Source organism: Nothobranchius furzeri, chromosome 2, assembly GCF_043380555.1.
Source record: "Nothobranchius furzeri strain GRZ-AD chromosome 2, NfurGRZ-RIMD1, whole genome shotgun sequence".
Lineage (NCBI taxonomy): Eukaryota > Metazoa > Chordata > Actinopteri > Cyprinodontiformes > Nothobranchiidae > Nothobranchius > Nothobranchius furzeri.
Genome location: NC_091742.1, coordinates 14,194,201 through 14,205,156, shown reverse-complemented (window position 1 = coordinate 14,205,156; position 10,956 = coordinate 14,194,201). Strand labels below are relative to the sequence as shown.

Sequence of the window (10,956 nt, the reverse complement as noted above, 5' to 3'; positions counted from 1 at the left end):
CTAACAAATACACACACATGCAGGCTCACAACAACATTGTGACATCATAATGTCCCAGCTAACGCCAGTGTACCTCTTAGCCAATAGCGATAGCAGATTTAAATTCAAATGTAGTGCAGGTTTTTACCTGACAACTACACAACACTGATAGTTTTAAGCAGAATATCTAATATTTAACTAAGATGCACTAAAGTGCCAAATTATTGACTGCACATGTCTACAGCACGATTAGACACTCGTGTATATAGATTATCAGGAAAAAAATGTTGATTTGGGGGTGACTTGCTTTTTAAACATTTTAATGGTATACTGTTCATTTACATAAAAATCCTACATTTTGAAGTGGAAGCTTTGCTAACAAATCATTTTACAAAGTTTACAGGAAATTACTTTACTTTTTAGTGAGCGGTGTAATGTGAGGTAGTAGTTTTAACAAAAATACATTTGTATTGTAAAAATTTGTACACTATTTATTGTGTCTCTGAATGATATAAAATATCCGTCAAACACTACATAGAAGGGGATGTAGCTCAGTGGTAGAGCGCATGCTTTGCATGTATGAGGCCCCGGGTTCAATCCCCGGCATCTCCAAATGTTTTTCCTTTCCACCTTTTTGTTATGATCTCTCAGAATAAGTTTCTCATCATTCACGCGCCTCAGTCTACTTACATACTTATTCATTTTTGGTAAACCATAATGGTAAACCTTTGACTGAGTTTAAAAGACACTTCCAATAGTACTTTTCTTCATGTAAAGGTGGTCTCGTGATGTATCTTCTTTATAAGCCAGAGAACACGCCAACAGCTTTATTGAATACCATATATCCAATTTTAATTATTAAGCTGAAACTAAAACTCACATTCGAAAAGAAAATCAAATACAAGAAGCAGGGGGGTTTCAAACTTCCGTTAGTCTCAAACGCACCCCGAGTCTCCGCCCCTCAGCGGTAACCAAGGAGATCACATTTATGCTTACTTAGCTGCTAGGCTGGCGCTGGCCAGAAAAATTATTTAGTTCTAAAAATTTCAACGCCGATAACCTCTGAAAATGCAGTTGAAGTATCTGAAGACACTCCTAACACCCCAGGTAGGTCCGGGCGACAGATTAGCTCAAGCTAGCTGACGCTGGAGAATCAGACCAGTGAAAAAGTCAGACTCGCTGGAACAGTAATTATCCTCTGGAGCTCCAAATCAGTCATAGAACACAACTTTCCGTTGCTCGTGATGGTAGTATAAAACAAATATTTTTTAAATGTTGTTTTACTGTTTTACATATGAAGCAGTTCGAGTTTAACCATGTAAACATATCTGATCATATCCTCCTGATGTAAAAACAGTGTTCGTAGATTCTGGCTAAAGCATCAGTTAGACGTTTGTTATGGTGTAGAGAGGAGTCTAACGGTGTGGAGATGCTCACACAGGAGGGTCCTGCCAAGGTATCGTGCATGGCCTGGTCTCCGAACAACAGCAAGTTCGCTGTTTGCACTGTGGACCGAGTGGTTCTTCTGTTCGATGAACAGGGAGAGAGGAGGGACAAGTTCTCCACCAAACCCCTGGACCCCAAGGTCAGACCATAGACTGTATATACACATGTCAGACACATGACCTCTTCTGTTATTGGACTGAGAACCAGCTTTTGGATTAAACTAATTCTGACACTTTTGTCCTCACAATTTTGATTTTAATAATTCAGCGAAAAACGTCAGAATTCTGAGATTAAAAGTCAGAGTACTCCTTCTTTTCTTTTCAGTGGCCATAATTCTCTTCTGTAAATTTTAAAGGTTTATTTTTAGCTTTTGGAGAAATATTTTCAACTTTATCATGTAAGAAATGCTAGTTTTTTTGTCTATGAGGTCGTACTAAAATAAATAATTAGTGTAAATAAAAATTTAGGCCAAAAACCCAAACCTTTCTTCTTTTTTAATGATGTTAAACAGAATTCTTTGATTTTACTCTAAAATTCTTTCTTTTTAATTAAAAAAACACAAATAAAACTCTTTCAACTATGGACATTTAATATTCTACATCCAGGTGTGTGCAGTGGATACTATTTCCACTTTCTTCCAAACACATTTACTTTGATGACTTTTACTTTTTTAGATCATAAAAACTAAATATCATTTATAACCAATGCGTCTCGTATTACCTGAAATGAAAACTTTCACTAAATCATTCAGACACAACTGAAATGATAATAAAAATTCAACGATTAATCAAAGTCTTTGCTTACATCTGCTGCCCTGTTTTTTAAATGTATGCTTCATCCTAGAATGATTTCATAAATCAGTTTTATATACGTTTTGGTTATTTTTAGTATGGAAAACAGAGCTACGTGGTCAACGACATGGCCTTCTCTCCTGATTCCACAAAAATCGCCATCGGCCAGTCAGACAACATAATCTTCGTCTACAGAATCGGGGAGAATTGGTACTTTTCTCTCTTTAAATGTCTCTTTTCTACACACGTCTGAGTATTTGTTAAATCTGGTTTCCTGTTTCTCACAGGGGTGACAAGAAGGCCATTTGCAACAAGTTTATTCAGACGGTGAGTAGAAACATCTCTGACACCTGAAAGTGATGTGAATCTGAGTTGGGTCACATGACAGCAGCATCATGGGTGTCGCACCCGTGGGGGATGTGGGGGTTTCAACACCAACACTTTTCCAGCCGTTTTGCTCACCTCCACACCAGTCTGGTTTCTCTACGACGCACTTGCTCTGTTTGCCTCATCTCTTTCTTCCCCTCCCTCTCCTGTTTCTCCTTGGAACCCGACATCGGCAGAAACCTTTTAACAACGGTAGTTTTTGCATCTTTACCGCTCCCCTGCTTCAGCCCTCTCCCCCCTCCCCCTGTGCAGCATCTGCAAACTCACTGATGTGCCTGCAGCCTTTCAGAGTTTCTGCTGCTTTAAACATTGAAACAATCATTTCATTTTTTGTTCCTCACTTCTGATTACCTCCAATGGTGTCTGTTTGTTGCAACCACCAGGTACAAAAACTAACTTGTTTTTATTTGACTATTTTTCTGTCCTGTCTGTTTATTATCTTCCTGCATCTCCTCTCAATCCTAAAGAAAAACTGCTACCTGGCTTCATATATACTGGTCCTTCTAAAAAAATTAGCATATTGTGATAAAGTTCATTATTGTCTCTAATCTACTGATAAACATTAAACTTTCATATGTAATTGATTCATTACACACAACTGAAGTAGTTCAAGCCTTTTATTGTTTCTAATATTGATGATTTTGGCATACAGCTCATGAAAACCCAAAATTCTTATCTAAAAAAATTAGCATATCATGAAAAGGTTCTCTAAATGAGCCATTAACCTAATCATGTGAATCAACTAATTAACTCTAAACACCTGCACAAGGTTCCTGAGGCTTTTAAAAAAACAGCCTGGTTCATTACTCAAAACCACAATCATGGGTAAGACTGCCATCCTGACTGCTGCCCAGAAGGCCATCATTGACACCCTCAAGCAAGAGGGTAAGACACAGAAAGAAATTTCTGAACGAATAGGCTGTTCCCAGAGTGCTGTATCAAGGCACCTCAGTGGGAAGGAAGAAGTGTGACAGAAAACGCTGCACAACGAGAAAAGGCGACCGGACCCTGAGGAAGATTGTGGAGAAGGACCGATTCCAGACCTTGGGGGACCTGCAGAAGCAGTGGACTGAGTCTGGAGTAGAAACATCCAGAGCCACCGTGTACAGGTGTGTGCAGGAAATGGGCTACAGGTGCTGCATTCCCCAGGTCAAGCCACTTTTGAACCAGAAATAGCGGCAGAAGCGCCTGACCTGGGCTACGGAGAAGCAGCACTGGACTGTTGCTCAGTGGACCAAAGTACTTTTTTCAGATGAAAGCAAATTTTGCATGTCATTCAGAAATCAAGGTGCCAGAGTCTGGAGGAAGAATGGGCAGAGGGAAATGCCAAAAGGCCTGAAGTCCAGTGTCAAGTACCCACAGTCAGTGATGGTCTGGGATGCCATGTCAGCTGCTGGTGTTGGTCCACTGTGTTTTATCAAGGGCAGGGTCAATGCAGCTAGCTACCAGGAGATTTTGGAGCACTTCATGCTTCCATCTGCTGAAAAGAAGATTTAATTTTTCAGCACGACCTGGCACCTGCTCACAGTGCCAAAACCACTGGTAAATGGTTTACTGACCATGATATTACTGTGCTCAATTGGCCTGCCAACTCTCCTGACCTGAACCCCATAGAGAACCTGTGGGATATTGTGAAGAGAAAGTTGAGAGACGCAAGACCCAACACTCTGGATGAGCTTAAGGCCGCTATGGAAGCATCCTGGGCCTCCAAAACACCTCAGCAGTGCCACAGGTAGATTGTATCCATGCCACGCCGCATTGAAGCAGTCATTTCTGCTAAAGGATTCCCGACCAAGTATTGAGTGCATAACTGAACATAATTATTTGAAGGTTGACTTTTTTTGTATTAAAAACACCTTTTAATAAACTGAACTACTTCAGTTGTGTGTAATGAATCTAATATATATTAAAGTCTAATGTTTATCAGTACATTACAGACAATAATGAACATCATCATAATATGCTAATTTTTTTAGAAGGACCTGTATTCACCTTATGAGTTACCTTTGAACTGCAGTTCTAAAAGATCTACCGACCGCAAAAACAGCGGAGTGCGCGCCAGCCGCACCGGTGAGGTGAGGTCACCGGATGACAAAACAGGTGATGCGCCCCGCTCCGCAGCAGCGAAACGCATCAGGCACAGATTAAAGACAGAAAGCATAAAACGATATGAGCCGACATGAACGATCGCGTGTTAAATTTGTTGTTGAGGTGGCGACACTTTGAGAATGTTACTGTGGCCGTGCTCAGGACGCATCTGTCTGGATTGCGTCAACGATCAGAGTTCTGCGTCTCTCAGATCAAAGTAGTCCCGGACAGTCCACATGAATAATGTAAGTAGAACCAGGATCGTTTCAGGCTCCCCCTGGGGGTGTTGAGGGCTTCCAGGAGCTCCCTTTAGCTCACCCGTAATTCGAATCCTGCGTGTAGCACAAGTTTGTCGCGTGAGTTGCCGGATCCTAGCAGACAGTTGCTGGAACGGTCCTTTCAAAATAAGATAGTTCCCGGATCTTGTTCCGGCAAGATCCGGCTCAAATTAAGCACTGATTGGTGAATATTAAGCATGTTTTTGGAAGGACTTTGTTACTGTGAATTATGCGCGGACCCGTTACTGGATTAAGGTTGAGTTTCAGTTTACAGCTGATGACATCCACAGACAACATCCCCCACACTTTTGAAAAGCTTGCAATGCGCCTGAGCAGCATAAAGGGTTTTATGTCCTGTAGCCGTGTGACCTTTGACCCAAAAGGTTTCTATGGTTCTGACTGGCAGGAATATGCAGGTAGTTTAACTCTTGTGGGCTCGCTAGTGCTTCTAGATGCACACTCGCTCCACCGGGTTTATGCGTCAGTGCTGTGATGGAAGCTAAACCCTCACCTGTGGATTTCTGTACAGATGTTTTCCTCTGCTGTCAGAGCAGCTGCTGTCTCCTCCCCAGTGTTGGGCAAGTTACTTCAAAACTGTAATGCATTATTTATTACTTGTTACCCTCATTTTAAAGTAATTCATTACATTACAATATTACTGATTTTAAAATGTAAGGCATTACACTACTTTTGCATTACTTTAAGTTACTTTCACCAAAACAACTTCAATATGAATCTGGTCATGTGATGCTCAGTGAGCTCATGACATATATGTGGAAGGTGATGTGGTGTCTGAGCTAGGATTGCTGTTAAAAACAGTCAGATATGATAACTGCTTTAAAATGATTGTTTATTAAATAAAAGCAACAACAATCTGCACTCTCAGCACGCTGCCATCTTATAGGGCCATCTGAGCAGGGAGTGAGGTGGTGGTATTTGCCTTGGTCCCCAAATGCCTTGATACGGCCCTGGATGTGGGACTGACTTCTGGGGTGATCTGATTCTATCACATGTATAAATATTAAATGCTTACATATTTCCTGCATGCAGCATGTTTTCTCCATCTTCCAGAAAAACTGTTTCCTAGATTTCCTACTTTCTAGCTAATCAGCCAAAGGGATCTACCGAACGCAAAATAAATAAATAAATAAATAAAAGCTTAATATGCGCTGCGCTCCAGCAGCAATGAGTTGAAATCACCGGGGCACAGATTATGAACTCAGCTGAAAAGTACATGAAGGACCAGAGAATATGGGCTGATATTAACGATCACAAACGAATGACTTTGTTTTGGTGGAGCGATTTTGTGAATATAACAGCGGCCGCCCGCAGAATGCAGCTGGATTATTTGAGCCATTACCGCTGCGTCCTCCCTGCTCATAGAATGCCCACAAAGCTGAGTCCATAAATGACGTCATATATGTGGATACTGGATCTTTTTTCAGGCTTCTCGCAATTTAAATTTTTAGGAAACCCACATCTTGATTCTGGGTTTAAATACGCATTGTAATTACTGCGTTACTGACAATTGTACCGAGTAAATATTACCATTTTCTTTCCCTGTAATGCCTTACATTACCACATTACAGCAAAAAGCAATGCATTACAGTAATTAATTGCTTTTGTATAGCGTTACTCCCAACACTGCTCCTCCCAGAATGTGGACGTCTGCTGTCTTAAAGAAGTCTTTCATCAGAATCTGGCTGGGAAGTGGTGGTGGTGGAGGAGTTAGTGAGCTTGGTACTCCACACTTTTCTGTTTGAACCAACTGAGAAAACACTTGGAATGAAAAGCGAAGTTACCATTTTTGGACCTGCTAGGATGTATTTGGGTTTTTTGGCATCAGGTTCTGGTCTGTGTGCAGGTTTTTGGTCTAACTCTGTTCTTGGGTTTGGATCTTGTCGTTGGTCTCTTCCGTGTTCTGAACCTTTAGGCTCTGCTTCCTCTTAGCGAGGATGGGATCGGCCCTAGCAGGTCAGACTGGAGGAGCCCCCGCCGGTCGGCTCGTGTTTGTAGAGACTTTAGGGTGGAAGTGAGTCAGAAGTCAAACAGGGAGCATTCCTTTGGGGGTTAAATGTTAATTTCTGTGTTGCAGAGTGCCGTGACTTGTCTTCTTTGGCCGTTGGAAAACGCTGTTGTTTACGGACTGGTGGATGGCAAGGTGAGTTTTACTGCTTCACCATGTGAACTAAAGAGCACCAAAAGAAAAGAGTCCAGGTCCAGAACATCATGGTGATTTACTCTCTACAGTTTGTCTTTGTAAAGTCCCATTAGTCGTCACACTCTGCATTTGACCCAATGGGGAGCAGCGGGCTGCAGACACGGCTGCGCTCGGGAACCATTAGGTTGTTTGAACCCCAGTCAACCCCCTTAATGCTGAGTATGAAGCAGGGAGGCCCATTTTAACGTCTGTGGTATGACCCGACCGTGGATTTGAACCCCTCTCCCAGTCTCTCGGTGGACACTCATACCACTGAGCTGGTCATGTTTTACTTTGATCAGAATTCTCTTCGCTTGAGTATGTTTACTATGGAGAAGTCTTCCTGCCAAAACAGACAATAAATAAATAATGGAAATAAACAAATGAAAATGTAAATAAGTAGTTCAAACATTTATTTTTTTCCTTTTTATTTTCAGTTTGTCATTCATTCATTCATTCATTCATTCATTCATTGTTTATTTTGCCAGGTGGGGCCTGTTTAAATTAAAACTGATGTAATGTTTGTAGAGTAATAAACTACACTACTGTTAAAATGTTAATATACTCAGAGTAAACACGTTTACTCTCCACCAGAGGGCGTATAGAATGGTAAATGACCTGTGTTTGCTATAGCGCCTACAACCCCCCAAGATGCTTTACAACACAACCAGTCATTCACACACTGGTGGTGATGAGCTACGATGTAGCCACAGCTGCCCTGGGGCACGCTGACAGAGGCGAGGCTGCCAGGCAGGCTCCACCGGTCCCTCTGAATGCCACCAGCAGGTAAGGCGGGGGAAGTGTCTTGCCCAAGGACACAACGGCAGCATTCTCTGCCAGGAGCCAGGGTCGATCCTACAGCCTGTCCAGTATTAAACACGGCAGGTGACTGAGGAATGTACTGATCCAGTTGAAGAGGTGGAGGCAGGGGCGCCTCCAGAAGTTTTTGATAGGGGTGGCCAGACGGGGCCAAATACATTTTTGGGGTGGCACACCAAATTGGTCCTTGTGGTAACTCTGGGAGAGTTTAGCCTGTAGCGATGTATTGCATTGCTCCTTTATTCATTTTTATTTAAAAAAAGCAGTACATATCCAAAACATTTAACTTAAATTTTACAAAGACAAACATTTCAGAAAAATACATTTCAGTTATTTAAAATGTTATTCCAAATTTAATGTAAATTAAATGTTTTAGGTTAATTCACCTGCTGCTGTGTTCACAGAAAAAAACAATGGAGATAAAAACTTTTTTAAAATGGTGAGCAGCGGAAACAAATGTATTTATTTTTTATTCCAATAATTTCTTTACTTATTAATTGTATTATTTTTATTTTGTTTTACAACTATGTCTTGAATAAACAAGATCAATATATGGTTTGACTAAATATTAAATATTAATATGATTTATTAACACTGACTTTTCCTGGGGGGCCAGCACTTATCTAGGGGTGGAGGAGGAACAAATCTGAAACATTCAGTTTTAAGGTGAAGTTTTTGTTTCTCTGACTTTTCACAGGTTCGCCTCGCCAACACACAGACAAATAAATCTTCCACCTACTACGGCACCGAGTCCTGCGTCGTCTCCATGGCATCCAAGTAAATGTCTGACTTCAGGAGAACAACGTTCCTGCTTGTTCGTTTTATTTCTGTTTTATGATAAAATGGCATTTCTTTGTCAGTGCCTCTGGGAAAGGCTTCCTGTCGGGCCATGCTGACGGAACAGTTGTACGATACTTCTTTGACGATGAAGGCTCGGGAGAGTCTCAGGTTCGCCTGTCCGCCTTCGCGTTGAATGATGTGAAAAGTCCTTTAGTATTCTCACTCACCTGCTTCCGCTGTTTCCTCTCAGGGGAAGCTGCTGACACACCCATGCCCCCCCTACGCTCTAGCCTGGGGAGCCAACAGCATCATGGTGGGCGGCTGTGACAAGAAAATAGTGGCGTACGGCAAAGAGGGTCAAGTCCTGCAGAACTTTGACTACAGCCGAGACCCTTCTGAGAAGGAGTTCACGGTGGCGGTCGCCAGCCCCAGCGGGCAGTCTGTGGTGTTCGGCAGCTTTGACCGGTCAGCATGTCTCCGTGAAGCTGCATTTAACTGGGAGAGATGTGGTTCTTATTTCTGATGTTTGAGCAGATTGCGAGTGTTTAACTGGGCTCCGAGGAGAGGCACGTGGGACGAAGCTGAACCCAAAGAGATATCAAACCTTTATACCATCACCAGCTTGGCCTGGAAGAAGGACGGCTCACAACTTTGTGCTGTAAATACATCATTTATTATTCAGTGTTTAACGCTGCTTTGTAATGTTAACATTATCGTTCAGTCATGAGTAAGTTACTGTTTTCTGTTTAAAAATCTGATTCCAAAATTAGTTCTGTAATAAATAAAACGGTTATGAAGAAGCAAGACAGGCCCTTGCCACCTGTAGATCCTCCACTAGAGGGCAGTAGACATGTACAGGACTGGATATGGGTGAAGGTACAAAATATGGCTGCACGATATTAGGAAAACCTGCGATATGCGGTAACAGTGATTAAGATTGCGATGACGATATTACTTGCGACAAATAAAAACTTAACTCAGGAACAAAAATAATCAAAAACAAGGAAATAAAAAAATTACCAAAAAATCATAAAAATGAGAAAAGCAAAAGATGTGAGGAAAGGGAAAAAGAAAATGAACAATGAAAGACAATCAGTGGATCCCAGGAAAAGCAGAATCAGCAGAAAGCGCAGAACAAAGCTAACTCGAACCATCAAAATGAAGTGCCGTCTGCCTTGGGGGCGGGACTAACCTGTGAGAACCCACCCAATTGGCCAAATGGGTGAAGAGCTCTATTTGATTTGTTAAAAAACATCATGCTTCCATTTGATGGACAGAATGCATTATGTGTAGTAAACATTTGAGCTGACTGTTGCGATATTTATCTGTTCTTTGCGATATGCATATTGTGCATGCTGATATCGCGATAACAATATATTTGCGATATATTGTGCAGCCCTAATACTAGTCCTGATGTTCCGTCTGGAGGCCAGAAGTGGTAAAAATGTAACATGACCTGGAAGTTGTTCTGTGAGTAAAGAGCAGGTGATGTGGTGATGCTGCAGCGCTGGAGCGCAGTACACACCTGTAAAATCCCGCTGGACTGAGATCATTCACAGTGTTGTACTCTAATGTTATAAAGAAAGTAACATCTGGAGCACATTCTGGATGTGATGTGGTTCAGATCATCAGCTGAAAATGAAAAAAATAATTTTTTACAAACACCTTGAGATTTGCACCATAAATCTCTTTTCCGTTCCTCTCTCGAACTCAAATCTCCCAGAATGCACTGCAGCTCTACCTGCATGAACTGAAAACAAGTTTGCTGTTGTTCTGCCAGGGAACGCTGTGTGGAGGAGTGGAGCTGTTCAACTACTGCCTGAGGAGAACCGTCTACAGGAACATGTTTGAGATGACCTACGTGGGCCTGAGTCAGGTAGCAACAGGAAAACCAGAAACCTACCTTTTAATCAGCTAACTGCTGCTGACTGCTGCCGCGCGATCAGCAATCAGGAGCTGATTGGAAACTGAAAATAACCTTGATTGTGTGAATCAAGTCATTTAGATGAAATCAGTTTAATTGCAACAATCAGATTTATTTGTTCCTGAATGCTTCAGCGCCCAGCCTGCTGCTGTTTCTTCTTCCTCTAGTTTTAAAACAAGTTAAATATTCCAGAAAACAGCAGGAACCAGGAGGACATTAGAGGATTGTTTTAAAACTAAAATGTTCCTGAATGTCTTTAGATGT

The 10,956-nt window shown here is 41.7% G+C and overlaps 1 protein-coding gene and 1 non-coding gene across 2 annotated transcripts in view; both read left to right on the top strand.

Annotated features, from left to right (window-relative positions):
- The first annotated feature begins 519 nt into the window (after positions 1 to 519).
- On the top strand, positions 520 to 591 carry trnaa-ugc (transfer RNA alanine (anticodon UGC)). The gene has a single exon. It is a non-coding gene; the product is annotated as a tRNA-Ala (tRNA).
- A 350-nt stretch (positions 592 to 941) lies between these two features.
- ift172 (intraflagellar transport 172) overlaps positions 942 to 10,956 on the top strand; it is a 46,651-nt gene continuing 36,636 nt past the window's right edge. Inside the window, exons 1-10 of the mRNA XM_015947749.3 lie at positions 942 to 1,086; positions 1,421 to 1,564; positions 2,314 to 2,426; positions 2,504 to 2,543; positions 7,065 to 7,130; positions 8,686 to 8,765; positions 8,849 to 8,936; positions 9,019 to 9,233; positions 9,303 to 9,426; positions 10,549 to 10,644. Coding sequence (XP_015803235.3) covers positions 1,048 to 1,086; positions 1,421 to 1,564; positions 2,314 to 2,426; positions 2,504 to 2,543; positions 7,065 to 7,130; positions 8,686 to 8,765; positions 8,849 to 8,936; positions 9,019 to 9,233; positions 9,303 to 9,426; positions 10,549 to 10,644 — 1,005 coding nt within the window. The 5' untranslated portion in view covers positions 942 to 1,047. The remainder of the gene's footprint in view (positions 1,087 to 1,420; positions 1,565 to 2,313; positions 2,427 to 2,503; positions 2,544 to 7,064; positions 7,131 to 8,685; positions 8,766 to 8,848; positions 8,937 to 9,018; positions 9,234 to 9,302; positions 9,427 to 10,548; positions 10,645 to 10,956) is intronic.